This window comes from Dermacentor variabilis, unplaced genomic scaffold (genome assembly GCF_050947875.1).
Source record: "Dermacentor variabilis isolate Ectoservices unplaced genomic scaffold, ASM5094787v1 scaffold_16, whole genome shotgun sequence".
NCBI lineage: Eukaryota > Metazoa > Arthropoda > Arachnida > Ixodida > Ixodidae > Dermacentor > Dermacentor variabilis.
This window is the reverse complement of record NW_027460324.1, coordinates 5,171,134-5,185,907: the sequence shown is the minus strand read 5'-3', so window position 1 is coordinate 5,185,907 and position 14,774 is coordinate 5,171,134. Positions and strand designations below refer to the sequence as shown.

Sequence of the window (14,774 nt, the reverse complement as noted above, 5' to 3'; positions counted from 1 at the left end):
AACTCTAAGGGAAGCTCATTGTTGTTCGAAGCCAGGACAGGTGTACTGAGGACTAAAACGTACCGAGCCAGATACCAGGAGATAGATTTGGTGTGCGAGGCGTGTAGAGAGGAGGAGGAAACGGCGGAACACCTGATACTTGCTTGTAAACAACTTCACCCTGCAGTTGAATCTAACGGGGAACTATTCAAAGCCTTGGGTTTTAAAGACAGTGAAAGTAGAATAGACTTTGAACAGGTAGAAATAACTAAACGGAGGCTATCTGATTGGTGGACAATATCAACGCAAAAGTAAAGGAGTAAATACATAGGTATGCATGCATATAGAACCATTAAAGGCTAGGTGGCGCGCGCCGCCGCCGCCCGATTCAAAGGGTTGAGCCACAATCATCCATCCATCCATCCATACGTCGCCCGGTGCGAGTTGCGCCGGCTCTGCTGCTTCAGCAACGCCACGCGCCCTGACCTCTGGGAAGTAGTGCCCGTTTCTTTTTCTGCTGCAGCAATTTAAAAACGTAGAAGAGCGCACGCACAGGCCACTTGCCGGCTCAAAGCCTAGCTGTCACTTTACACTCAAACTATTGAGAAATTGAAGAGACAAAAATGCAGAACTTGAAAAGGGCGTCCTCGCAGACCGGTTACACGCCCTTCCACCGAAGCAAAGACTTGCTGTTATGCAATGCTTTCAAGCTGCTCATCAAAAATCAACGAAAGGTATGTAGTACAATCCGGACTGGTTGCTGGATTGCGTGATAATGATAATGAAAAACTCGAGGCTCGACGAGCATGTCGGGCGGGAAGGCATACTCATCCTTCCAAGCGGAAGCTGTTTGAAGGTGCACATGCGGAAATACAAGGATGGGTTTGGCCTCAACCCTGCTATTATCACAGGCATTGAAAGAAAAACCAAATCTATGGAGGAATTCAAGTGCCATGGTGGCCTGATTGTGGACGAAATGAAGCTGTCAGAGTTCTTGAATGTTGGCGCAGGAGGGAAAGTAGATAGGAGTGGTGGACTTGGGGAAAATTCACATTGGAAAATGACAAACATCTTCCCTGCAATCACGGTCTTGTGATCATGTTTCAACCTTTCACTGGTTCCTAGCTGGCACCAGATATTCGGCGTTTTCGCTTCCAGGGGAGATGTGAAGGCTGCTTTTGTGCAAGATCTTAACAGAAACCGTGTAGCTCGCAGAAAAGGCTGGGCTGAAGGTAGATTATATCACGGCGGACGGAGCTTCATGGAACCGTTCAATGTGGCGGCTTTTTGTGATTTCTGACGTCCATAAAACGATCTGCACCATATCCTGTTGACACTGGAAGACGCCTCTTCATTTCGGATTTTCCGAGCCGGATAACATGCGTTCGAAATGGCCTTCTTAAAGCAAGGTGCAAAAGGCCTGAAGGGTCTGTTTATACTGAGCACATCAGAGCAGCACACATAGAGGATAAGTGTCCACTTACCCTTAAAGTGATGCCGCAGATCACTCTTGCTCACGTGAGACCTAACAACTTTGAAAAGATGAAGGTAAACCTGGCATTGCACCTTTTCATTCCCCAGGTGCTTCGGGGCCTGTTTTTCTACAAGAAGCACTTAAAGGAGCACTGGGGTGACCCCGCACCAAGTCATGCCTTTGTTCTGCTAATGTGGAAGCTAGTAAAGGCAATGACAGCACGGATTCCACCTGAGGGATTGAAACCTGACTCTGAACATGAAAGACACGTCAAGGATGTATGAGACTGCTTAAACCGATGGGAGGCTCACGCGGGAACGTCACCAGGATTTCTTTCAGCAAGCACTGCCCAAGGGACTAAGGGTCACCCTTCAGGCCACGCTTGATCTAATGAAGTACCTTCGTGAGAAACTTGGCTTTAAGTAGCTGCTGACGTGCCGGCTGAGGCAAGACTGCCTAGAGAAATTGTTTGGTATCATTAGACGATTTTCTGGTGGCAACGACCATCCCCCTCTTGTGCCCAATTCTTGCTCGTTGTGAACTGTTTGAGTTTTTACGAATTGGTCAAAGCGCCCAGGAGTGGCAACTGTGAAGAGGGCGATCTGACCTTTCTCCTCAGTGGTTAGGATGCAAGCCATAGCGGGAAGGTAGAAGAAGCTTCTCACGTGATAAAGAAGTCCGCAATGCTTCCATACCATGTGTACCTTGAAAAGATGAGTGATCCGCGGCTAGTCTTCTACATGGCAGGGCATGTTGTACACGAAACAATCCTGAGGACTGCGTGCAAGGAATGCTTTGACGAGCTCCTTGTTTTCGCCGACGAAGCCAAAGAATAGCTGGTGATGTTCATCAAGTTCTGCGGGGCCTCAAATACCCTTCTGAGAAGCTCTTCTCATACGTAGACGCCCTTTTAATTGAAACTACTTTTTTCGGTGTGGTTCAGCTACAACGAGCTGCACAGTGACTTCTTGGAAAAGCTTGTCTTCTGCCTGCAAAAAAAAAAAAAAAAAAAGACGCCATGCTAGGCTGTGCACAGCATGGCCCCAAATTCACCAACCAGGTTACAAAATTTATTTTGGTCACCCGTTTGCACATTTCTACACGAAGGCACTCAACAAAGAGAGCGCGTTTTCCTGTGAAAAGAAGCACCTGAAGCTCAGGCGCGTCACTTAGCAGAGGCTGACAACGTTCTGTTTGAACTGCTTGTAAACTATTTAAACAAAATGTTTTTTTGTTGTTGTTGTTCTCGTGAAAAAAGAGCACCAGCTCTGGCATGTCGCGTATCAAAATATATCGTCAATGACTGAGAATGGTTTGCTTTCTACAGATTCTAAGCAATTCTTCAAAATATGAGTTGTTTGTGCAAGCAATGTGTTGAAAATAAAATGTTTGCTTCCGAGTTACCACTGGGAATTTTCTTGCTTTGCGTTCGATAACCAGACAAAACAAGGTACATTCTACCATCGATGTGCGCTCAATCGGATTGTTACGTTGACGCCCTGTGATTCGTAAGGAGCTATGCTACTATATAGCAATTTGTAGCCATGAACGAGCGAGCATATACGTAGTGTGAAGCTCTCTTATTTGTTATTGCATTCCTGACCGCACGCGGATGATCGCATTCCGCGCAGGGCCCCTGCACTGCGGCTGCTAGCCGCCGTCGCTGCCGACGTGTATGCGTGTGGCAGCGCCCCCTGGAAGTTTCCTTCCAAAGCGCCACGCGCGAGCTGGCGCGTTCAACACACTTCCCTGTTTTAGCCACTGTAGACAAATCCATGTACTTCCCATCATTCCCATGGTAGGACAACGACTGCAGCGCCAGAGTTCCCTCTAGTAATTTTTGTAGGAAACTCTATGGTCAAGGGAGCCGCGCTTTGCACCAGTCTTTTCCCTTTTATTATTTCTCTGAACCCTAGGGAGGCATTGCCTAGGGCCTCAGGAAGCGTGACTGAGACCGCATCGACAACGGGATTGATACCATCACATTTTAGTATGAGGTGTTCTCAGTTGTTCTGTGGTTTCATCTGCTGCCGCCGCTGCTGCGTTTAAAGAACCGGTTGACCTTTCAAACCACATGTTCCTTGTTCTGTGCGTTGACAATTAGTAAATGTGACCGGCAGTGGGAAGTTTGTGAAGCGGAAACCACTACGAGCTTTGCATCAAGTCCATCAACTACAAGTGCGTTTTCTATCAAACGACCGTAGCACTGCCTATGGTGGCAAGCATAGAGTTTCATATCTGGCAAGGTTCTTCTGGTGTTGCAGAAGTGGCGGGACGCTTTTTTCGTTGCCGGGTGTACGTCGGACTAAAGCCCCTCCATACACGTTTCCGCCGACCAGGTTAAGTAAAGCCCCTGCATCTACGCGCTACCGCCGCTGTGGCGCGTAGATGCAGGGGCTTTACGTCGGACAGACTTTCTCGCTCGTGCTGAGTCAGTCATGCCGGATTATATCTTTCACGCGCACGGCGCTCTGCACTCTTAAAAACGTTTCACCGTTTGGGGCTTATCTTGTCCCACAACAATAATTATCTGCATTGCTTGCGTTTCCTTTCTTGAAAACTCGGCGCTCGCTACTTTACTGTCGAGTCACGCTGATGACGCGCAAGCCGTTCGTTACTTGGTACCGGGCTCTCAGAAAGGAAGTGCGGGCAAGACGGATGACGATTATTGTTGTGGGACAAGCCCCAAAGGGTGGAAACATTTTTAAGAGCGTACCTTCAACATAACATATCCGATTTTCCCGGGGGCTTGCAGTAGGGACCGTAGTAGATACCGGGCCTGCTCTCCTGCAGCAGTATCTTTGCTCGTTCCAGACTTCTCGTCTGCAGCTGCTGTCCGTTACTTTTCAAAAGCATATCGTAATTGTTCCATTTAAGTTAAATAAACGTCCTTCTGCAAAAACGTAAAAATATCGGTAGGCGGGAGCTGCGAAGCAAAAGCAAAGTAGGTACGTCCGATGCACCTTTAGACACATTGTTTTTATAATTTCGGGTGCTCACCCCAGGCCTCCATCAGCCGTTTATATGTGTCTCCTGGATCAGTACTTGTAAAAAATCCAATCCAGCGTCGCACCAAAAAAAAGCGCCCCGTGACTTATACAGCACCAGTCAGAACCTTGCCCCATCCGATTTTTATCCCTTGTACAGGCTACTAGGTGTGCACGCTTGTGCACCGAGCACATTAATTATGCACTGTCCTGTCTTCCTTTTGTAGTCAAATGCTTCAGAAAAGCCGAGCCAGAGGGGGCTTCCTGGGCACCGCATTGGCCGTTGCAACAGTTGTGGAAGTTGTTGCCTTTTGTGGTTGCTACTACTACTACCGGCGCCTCAATAGCTCACAAGGTAGACTTGTCCGAGTCTATTTAGCTCGATTGATTTTAGGCTTCATGCACTGAAGTTGGTTATGCTTATCCATATTTATATCACTCTGCAAATTTCTTGTATAAAATCGCACTCTAAATAAGTACACTCTGTTGTTGACACCAATCTTGGGTTGGAAACTAGCGTTGAACACTGCACTCACACACTTTGGGGCTTAACTTGACCTCGAACAACATTGTGGTCGTCTGTATTGCGTCCGTTTCCATACTTTAACGTTGCATGCCCACCACTTCCAGGTCAGGAACAGCATGCACGTTACATGACATCCTTGAGTAGAAAGTGGTGAGCGCAGAGTTTTCATGAAAATTAAAAATGCAAGCAAGATAAATGATCATTGTTTGGCGGCAAGATACAGACCAATTTCAGAATTTATTTATTGGTAAAAATACAGAACTATTACATGTGTGTAGTATATATAAGGAGCTATAGAATAATATAGAATAAAACATTCCTTATTTGATTCTTTATTATGAAGCTAATGCCAGCATAATGTCCTGTATACTTTGTTTTGACAAAAAAAATGTACATTACTGATGTTACCTAGCTAGGAAACCGACGCTATGCCCCTTTTCCCCCAACTCGGCACTCTGTACAGAGTAACTAAAGGTGTATATAAAAGCACAAGGAAATGTATACCTTGCACACTATATAAAAGAATTCAAAACCAGAATGGACAAACAAATTATGGAAATAACACTTACATTGTCATTGCAAGTTAAAGGTGCCCTGAACCACTTTTTATCGAAGTGGAGTAAGACATTTGAAGTGAAGATAGGCTATTTCAGAACCACTTTGCTGCAAAAAGTAGTTCAGTGCGTTCAGCAGAAGCGGAGTTATCGGCAATCAAACACGGCCTCAGCTGTGCTCCCCTTCCTCCGCCAATGCCTTGCACTGCGAATGCTACGGCGGAGACGTCACTGTGGCGCGCAGTTCAAATTTCCAATTTGGTGCCTATGCCGCGCTTAGCCACTGGACTTGTGGCGGCACCTCACGGCGGCCGCGGTGTAGCCGAGCGCAGCAACCAATAGCAGCTGCGTATTGGAGTGTGCTTTATGATGAAATAAAGCACACGGAAAAGAGTGAGGAGCATGGGGTTGTTGAAACGAGAGCGTTTGAGAAAAAGGTGACTTCGCGCTCCGCTTGCGAGCTCCAGGGACTGCATACGACAGCAGAACTTGGCTGAGATGTTCACAACAGCATATGCTACCTGCAGACTATGTTATTTCGCCAAGCCCGAGGGGTGGTTCAGGGCCCCTTTAAAGAAGCATAAAATTAGGCAAAGGAAGCATAGAAACACAAGTGGTGACATAAGAATGTGTAATGAGGCTAATATTGAATCAAGGGCAATTAACAATGCATGTCCGTAAAGAACTATCTGGTTGGAAGCACTATTTTCAATCATTTGAAGGGTGTTGGTTTATAAATGTGCAATTAAAGTCCTGTGCAACAGTGGTCAGCAAAGCTATAAAAGGGAGAGTAGAAGTTGTTGCTTGGTGAATTGGTTGAGATCTGATGAATACATTATTGTGCTGACTGGAAATAAAGACTTGGGAAGAAAAGTAGGAAACGATAGCTTGAGCGCTGAACTTCAACTGCTTTATTACAGCTTAGCAAACCACACCAGACTGTACATAAAATGTGTGACAGGCGTTATATTTGAGATACCACTGAAATGTGAGAAGACCTACGTGGGCCAAATGGGGAGATGTGTCAGTGACCGAGCACGGGAGCATGGATTGTCTATAATTAACAAAGTTTATGTGAATTTACCTGCACATTGCATGGTTCGCTTGGCCAGCAGATGTCAGCCACTACAGCGTGAGATTAAGACAATTGGCAGGAGTGGTGATACATTAGCAAGAGAACATCTGGAGGCATATTACATAAAAAAAAGAGAGGCATTGAGTTGCATTAGTGATAGGTCTGTTTTTCTGTTTGACACCAAGATGCAGCTGTTAAAAACATCACTGTAATCATTCTAGACGACACTGATGTACGCACGCACATTTGTTGATTGTCCATGCTCTGCTGTGAGAATAAAATAGTTGAAGCACAGCGCTCGACCTATCGTTTACTACTTTTCTTCCTAAGTCTTTATTTCCTGTTAGTGCAACAATGTATCCATAAAAGGGGTTTTGTGCTTTATTTAATATGGTTGTGTAGCCTCCGCCTATCAACGTGTTCATTTCATCCTTATGATCCGCTGTGGTTGCTTAGTGGCTATGGTGTTGGGCTGCTAAGCACGAGGTTGCAGGATCGAATCCCGGCCATGGTAGCCGCATTTTGATGGGAGCAAAATGCGAAAGCACCCGTGTACTTAGATTAAGGTGCATGTTAAAGAACCCCAAGCGGTACAAATTTCTGGAGTCCCCCACTACAGCGTGCCTCATAATCAGATCGTGGTTTTGGCACATAAAAACCCATAATTTAATTTTTATTTTCTTCCCTATGTAAGTGTGTACAAAAGTCTCTCCTTGGTTACTCCCGTAGGGACAACCGATGACACCCAGCACAGGACTTTATCCCCTGTACTAAGCCTCACCCGGTCTATGCAGTACAGCAGCGAGAACTCGAATAAAGGCTGCTCCACAGTCCGTCTCTGATGACGCTCGATGCGTGTGGTACTGACTGAAGTTCGTGGAAAGATTAGCAGCGCACAATGAGCGAGCCTTCCTATTTTCCCAAAATTTGCAATTGGCTTTAATTTCTGATTGGCTGACAGTAGCCTTTGCCAGACCGCATTTGGTGGGATAGACTTAAGCAGACCATATAACTGCCTGAACCTGCTACGGCAGCATTCTAAACTTTTCCTTGTCTTCCCCTGCAGATTGCCTTGAAATGGAGCAGGTCTCATTTTAGACCAGTCTGAGTGCTTTTATTTATCCTTTAGTGCTTTTATTGAGTCGGAAAGGTAAAACGTTTTTCAGAGGAATGCAAGTGTGGGTGATTTATCAGGGGTGCACATTTGCACACACAGAGATATGTACTTGTAACGGGAGGTAGCGCAAAACAGACACAATTGCATGGGTGGTTACGAAGAACAAACACGAGAGAGAGATAATATTTAATGGCAGAAAGGTGGAGAGGTCGGCCTGAGTTAAATGCCTCTAGCCTGCTACTCCACGCTGGGGAAGGGGTTTGGGGAATAACAGAGATAGGATGTGAAGAGGAAGGATGCATGGTGAATATGATGAGGGCTTCACAGCACAATGGTTCTGTGTAATGCGTATGTGTACACTTCACAGCACAGCGCAGTAATCTTCGCGGGCAGAGGTATAAGTTACTGCAGCGTAGCGAAGAGACTGTGTATATAGCGTTCATAATTTTTGCCGCTGTTAGCGCCACTGGCGTATTTAAACCGGACAGTAGCAGCTGCAGGGCGGCGATTATTTGTTGCAGCGTGGCTTTGATGACAGAGTCCGATGGCAATATTCGAGTGCACTGTCCTTGCTCGCGCTGACAGTCTGAGGCCCGTGAGCGTGGTGGTAAGCGTGGCCATACATTCGGTTCCGGACTTGCACAACTCGCTTGAAGCAATAATTTATCTATCGATGCCGATTCAATTACGTTCTGCTGGACCTGTGGAATTGGAGCCAGGAAGCTTTGTCTGGACCTACAGCTTGTCCACGCCGACGACGCGTTCGTCTCCTTCGGTGGTGCACTGACGCTGCCGCCTCCTTGTGGGACATACTTGTCTTGCTCATTTGGTTCAGTATTTTTTTCTCCTTTTTCTGTTTAGGACAATCCTTGGAATTGGCCTCATGGGGTCCGTCGCAATTCGAGCACTTCGTTTGTCTTACTGTGCATGAGGATACGTCATGGCTGCCGGCACAGCACAGCGGAGGCATGCCGTCTGGCCTGTGCAGACAGCGCTGACATGGCCTAGCTTTAGGCACTTGTGACATTGCAATGGTTGGGGCACAAAACTCACCATGTCCATATGCACAATTGATATTAGAAGCAGGTTTAATGTCAAAGCAATGGTGCCAGCAGGGCATCTATCAACAACAGAGAGGGATATGCACGTGCAGTCGCCGTAGTGGTAGTGTACGTGTGTGCTTTTTGTTTCATACAAAGCTTATATTTAGCAGCTGGTGCCAGTGAATAAACAGTGCAAGTTTAGCACTTGTTCTTCATGCTCTCCCATGTGATTGTGTTTTTCTTGCGCTACCTCCTGTTACAAGTATGTCTAATACACTAAGCCATGAAAAAATTTTGACAGGGATCTTGCTGTGGTTTTTGTGCAGCAAACTCGACACTTTGTTCTTGAACCTCCATCATTAGTGCAAAGTACGACTAATGTTAGTTTTTATCCTGTGCTGGTGGTCAAACCTTGTTCCGCTTCTTTCTGCTTTTCAGAGTACCGATACTGGATGCACCAGAACTTCAGGCCTGGTCTTGAAGGTGTGCTTTCCCAACTCACTGCAAACACACGCTGCTGTACCAGAGTTCTCTGTTCATGATGGACAGTCTGTTGCAAGAATGAGCACTTGGCAGAGCTTTGACATGCTTGGAAAATGTCTTGTGAAACAGTACAAAGACTGACAATGACTAGAAAGAAAGAGGCAACAAGACAAATGCTGAACGCACAGATTGTAAGGTTTATTAGGAAATGGTGCTCCCATACGTATTCAACACAGTCATGCAAGGACGCTGTAACATGTCGTTCCTACATTGAGCACTGTTTTACAAGACCGCACCAAATCACTTAACCTATTGAAGAATGGCATTGTTGGGTAGAAAATTTAAATACAGTAATCACGCTTTGCGTCAACACACCTCAAGCATCTTCTTGCTTCTCCTGCACACGGTGCTGGGAATTTCTGGTTGTCGTGCCTTGAATTGGTGCTAGCTTAATACATCTTCCTCTAAAGCATTCAGCATTTACTCCTCACAGCCTGTGTTTGTTAAAGTTAAGCCGCTATAGAGGTGTGTCTTCATTGCTTGAGATAAGTTTGCAGTGTCGCTTCATGTTTCGACCCTGTATGCTCACAGTGATACTCTGACCTCACAACAAAAGAAAAACTAATGCCAGACACGAAACAGTGCCAGACGCAAGTAATGCCATGGCATTACTTGCCAGGGTGGCATAGTGACTTTGCGGAAAACTGCTGAGCCCGAGGGTGTGGGATCAAATTCCAGCCACTGCAGCCGCACTTCCATGGGCGTAAAATGCAAGAACGCTTGTTTACTGCTCATTGGGTGCACGAACCCCAAGCGGTCAAAATTAATCTGGAGTCCTCCACTACAGCATGCCTCATAATCATATTGTAGTTTTGGCATGTAAAACCACAGAACTTAATTTAAATTTTAACACATTGCATTACTCCTAATGTCATTACACAGTCCTGAAACCAGCTCAGTTCACCTTCTGTCCTTCATTTGTCTATCTGTGAAGCACCCTTTTATTGTTCTCAAGCAGCATGCAAACCCTATTGTGCATCCATTGCAGACATGTGCACGATAGTCCATTAGGGGTTCAAACCCTGTGTTATTGATCACTCGGAGCCATCCTACCCTCGTAGCACAGTTAACGTACCAGCATCATTTAGATAATAGTGGAACAATGAAAGATCAGAGTAAATCATGATATTTTGTTATGTTTTCTGACTGGCTATTGAGAAAATGCACACTGACAGGCTCAGCTTATATCATATTTTTACACAAAGACTTACACAAAAGAAATTGCGCAAGTTTTCTTTAGAGCAGCGAAATAGAAAAGCTGTAATTTAAGTATTTCTACTTGCTGTCGAAATTAAGAAACATAAGCATAGTTTCACCAGCTGAAAAGGCACAGGAAAATATATTTCTTGCAAGCCCGCATTTACACCACGAGCCTGTGTTGGCACTTTGTGCGCATTGTGGACAAAGCATTCTGATCATGACTCATTGGATTTCAGTGAACACTGAAAAGGCTGGAATAGCTGAATCTTATCTTTTTTTTTTTCTGCATAAATGTTCTTATGTGTCGAGGGGTTAAGGAAAGAAGTTCAGCTGAATTGAAGCTCACTAACTGCTTAGTGAACATGCAATGACAAGAGTGGCAAACACCCATATCACAGACACACAATTATTCTTGTATGGAGGCCACCGTGGCAGTGATTGCAGTTGTATTTCTTTTCATAGTTGTAGCAGAGGTGGCAGTAAGCAGCAATAGACACAGCGAAGCATAAACCGAAGCTTAAATGCCCTCAGGAGCCACTACTACTGCTACTACTATAAGGAAAGTCGTAGGCAATGAGGACACTCAGCCTGTGGATTGGTCTACAATGTAACAATTGGTAATAATGTATGCTGGTTGAGGGGCCCTGTATTGCAATAGGTTCAAAAGCGGCCTCATTGATACAAGTTCAGATGGTCTTCTGGGCATCCAGCACTGGAATTTCGTTTACTTTCAAGGAGCCAGTCAGCATCAGCTGATAGGGCGATGAATTTGCCAATTTGCCAATGGTAGAGTCAAGTTATCTGTGTCATAGTGCAGTACCTTGCATTACAGAAAGAAAACCTTCTCTGGCATTGAAAGGAAAATACAGAGCTCCTGTGCATATGTGAATTTTGCTGGGCATTTTTTCTCCAATTGTACTTTGATCTCAAGTGTTCTGATGCAAACTGTTGGATTGAGTGGTATGAGCTGCATTCTTGTCATACTGCCTGTCATACTGTTTCAAATATTGTTTCCTATGCCATTACTTTGTTCGTTCACTTCTTACTTACTACCTTATTTATATTGTGCACATTGTAGTTATGGTTGTCTCCTTTTTGAAATCCTACCCCCCCCTCCCTCCTTTCCCCAACCCAACCCTTTATGTGATGCCATAGGATATTGAAATGAAGCTGGCGGAAAGAAGAGTGAATGCATCCATGCTGTTTGTGTGCCCTATCCTTCCAGCATACTACAAGACTGGAGCTATGTTTGGCGACAATGCAGTGCGCATGTACGACTACAAGACCTGGGGAATTGAGAAGTGAGCCCAGTAGTGGCTGCCCTGCCAACATAGGGTCCTTAGAGGTAGAAGGTGACAGTGGCCGACCTCAACACGAGCAACACCTCAGCCTCCTGGACAACTTCAGCCAGGCCAAGTGGCAGCTTGAGCAGCTCCTGGACGCAGATGGTGACTTGGCACAGCTGGATGGAAAACTGCAGGAGTTGCAGGCAAGTCTCAGTGTCATGTCAACCTCCAGCCGTCATTTAAAGGGACAACAAAGAGAAAAATGATTTCATCTGTATTAGTAAATCGCTCTTCTACAGTACCATAGCTTAGGTACTTTAGAGAGACGACGCTAAGTGAGAAGCCAGAAAAGGGGAGAGATGGGCAGCAGAAGAAGAAGTTTCCCCACCTGGTCACCGTGATCTTGAGGACTTTGGTGGTGTCTGCTGGGGCCTAGGTAATTGCTTATTGGTTAAGAGACGACTACATTCTGTTCTAAAAGAGCCAAGAACTGAACATGGCAAGTTATGGAAACTTTTACTGAGCCAATGTGGCCAAATTACAAAAATATACTTTAAAATTCGTAATGTCATGCTGATGCACTGATGCTGGGGTTTTGGCATGAGATAAAAAAAATAGAACTTTGAATAATGCACAGATGGAAATTCGTCACCAGTCATTTCCTCAGTTTCTTCATTGCTGCCTTGTGCATGTCTTTATTAGCATTTCCAGGCTTTTTCTGTTTGTCTCTTGTGCTGCACATTTGCAGGTACGAATTCATTCCTAATTCTACCATAAGAGTGAAGTATCTCTCTAAGTTGCTTGTGCCTGTGTTGCCATGCTTGCAGATGATAACTGCGGAAGTGGCCAGTCACCTGCCCGCAGCTAGTTTGCGCTGGGTCTAGGAGTAGCTTGGGACAACAAGAGCTGAGGTGGATGATGTCGGGGAGCGGCTCAACCCACGCAAGCGATTTGCCTTCAAGTCGGCACGGGGCCCCAGCTCAAAGGCAGCAGCGCCCCCTGGCGGGCGAGCCACATAGGGTACAGTGATAGCCGGCACTATCACCTCTACTGATTAAGCTTCATTAGCCCTCACTTTTAGGCCTGATACCGTATTTACTTGCATAATGATCGCACTTGTGTAATGATCGCACCCCTGAATTTTGACATCAAACTTTGATTTTTTTCCCTTTCCCGTGTAATGATCACACCCCGAGCTTGCCACAGTGATATGTTGTGTGTCAAGTTTAGCTAATGATTGCACTTACCATCTGTCGAATGCTGTCGAATGCTCCACGAACGACTCAAGACATACCAAGCGGTCTGCACGCCCGAACATTCTTAAGCAGATGCCCCATTTCATTCCTTTCATCACTTTCCGCACTTCCATGAAAAAAAAAAGCTACACCCAAACTTGCTTTGGCTTTATTATTTGTAGACATTATAATGGTTGTGGCCAACAACAAAAAAAAGGTCCTTTTCGATTCTTCTCGTCTGCACTCGTGGGCACACAACAAATCGCGAGCGGCAACAATAGTAGCCATGTTTACACTGATATGTTAGAAGTGTACCCTATTCATACGCCGACGCTTGTAACACAGCTAAGATATTCACCCACACTTAGCGGAAACTTGCTGTATTAGGATAGTAGTGACAACAAATGCCTCAGTTTCCATAGCGTCCCCACCATGGGTTTCTGTCACTGGCAGCTAAGCGTGCCCATCTCTGTTTATGTCCCCTCAAAGTGGTCATGGCAATGCTATTGCCACAAACTTGCCGATAGTAACATTATTATGCATTACTGATACGGAAGAAACTGGTTCAATGCACGTAATGTACTCATGAGAAGAAAAACATCGCGTTCGGCCTGTTTCGCTTGCTCCACTGGCTGCCATTTTTGTTTTGGTTTCCCGCACTGTTACAGCAGCAGCCGTCTATTTGTTGACCTTTTGTCATCCCGCAGCAAGTGTGGGATGAAAAGAAAATGTTTTCTTTTCGTGGTAAATTTAACCCGCATAATGATCGCACCCCTGAATCTGTGGCAATTTTTTTTTACAAAATAATGCGATCATTATGCGAGTAAATATGGTAAAAGGTGCTGTTGTACATCGGACACGAGAAACACTGATAGATTCAAACGAATAAAGTATTTAAAAAGCCCGTTTTCATTAATTACACTGTAAGAGGTTTATTACTGAAAGATAAAACGAAGACCAAACTTTCATATCTTGGATTTCGCATAAGAATTGCAGTGCCAGTATGTCAGGTGACATCATGGCTGTCATACTATTTTCTTATTTGGGCTGTTGTAGTGCAGGAAAGGTTACGGAAGCTAGCAAAGTCCAGTCATTGGCCCCTTCAGAATATAATATCACAAATACTGTTCCGTAGCAATATGGTCCATATTTACCGATAAAAAATGAACTAGGCCAAAGCAGGTGCCATCAAAGTTTATGACATCACGGTGAGCTTCTGTGAAAACTTCAAGGTGGCATCACCACCTGTATATATTTTTCTTCTCGCATCTCTTCTCGCTTGTGTGATGATAAGAAAGGCTTTCTTGATTTTGTAAAAGGATAATTTATTAATGCAGCTGAACTTATTTCTCTCTTTAGTGTACCTTGAAAGGCAGTGACTACGGCAGCAAGCAAAGAGAGAGGTGCCTGCTAAATTTCAGTCTGAAGCCCTGCCTTGCAGCTTGGCTATTTCTTGTTGCAAGATTACCAAGCAATATTCTTTAATGCAGACATTATTTAGATGCATGTTCTTTACCCCATTAGAGTTCTGTTCAGCTTGCCAGTTCAGGAGATATGTAGTGAGGCAGAAGGCTGTTAGCAAAAACCAAGTCCCAGATGGGCTCATTTGCAAGCAAGGCCATCTTTGGGTGACATTACGTGTACAGGTGAGCAAAACTAGAACAAGGTGAAAGCTGGAGCCAACGTTTCGACAAGTGGACTTGTCTTCTTCAAAGCCACAAGTCCACTTGTTGAAACGTTGGCTCCAGCTTTCAC

General features: G+C 45.2%; 1 protein-coding gene across 2 annotated transcripts; it reads left to right on the top strand.

The window, feature by feature from the left end:
* The first annotated feature begins 3,268 nt into the window (after positions 1-3,268).
* LOC142568037 (protein CEBPZOS) lies at positions 3,269-13,926 on the top strand. Of its 2 annotated transcripts, none has more exons than XM_075678119.1 (4): positions 3,269-3,631; positions 4,668-4,795; positions 9,194-9,238; positions 11,724-11,951. In XM_075678119.1, exons 2-4 carry the CDS (start codon positions 4,672-4,674, stop codon positions 11,801-11,803), a joined length of 249 nt encoding a protein of 82 aa, XP_075534234.1. In that variant the 5' UTR covers positions 3,269-3,631; positions 4,668-4,671; the 3' UTR covers positions 11,804-11,951. The 2 variants fall into 2 exon arrangements, with proteins under 2 accessions (XP_075534234.1, XP_075534233.1); XM_075678118.1 differs by lacking the exon at positions 4,668-4,795 and adding an exon at positions 12,612-13,926 and having other exon boundaries at positions 3,270-3,631; positions 11,724-11,987.
* Positions 13,927-14,774: the final 848 nt, after the last annotated feature.

Excerpts from the sequence above, each read along its gene's own strand:
- LOC142568037 (XM_075678118.1), top strand. The coding sequence starts at position 11,757 with ATGCAGTGCGCATGTACGACTACAAGACCTGGGGAATTGAGAAGTGAG. Across the intron at positions 11,988-12,611 it reads GAAAACTGCAGGAGTTGCAG|ATGATAACTGCGGAAGTGGC; the intron begins GCAAGTCTCAGT and ends CCATGCTTGCAG.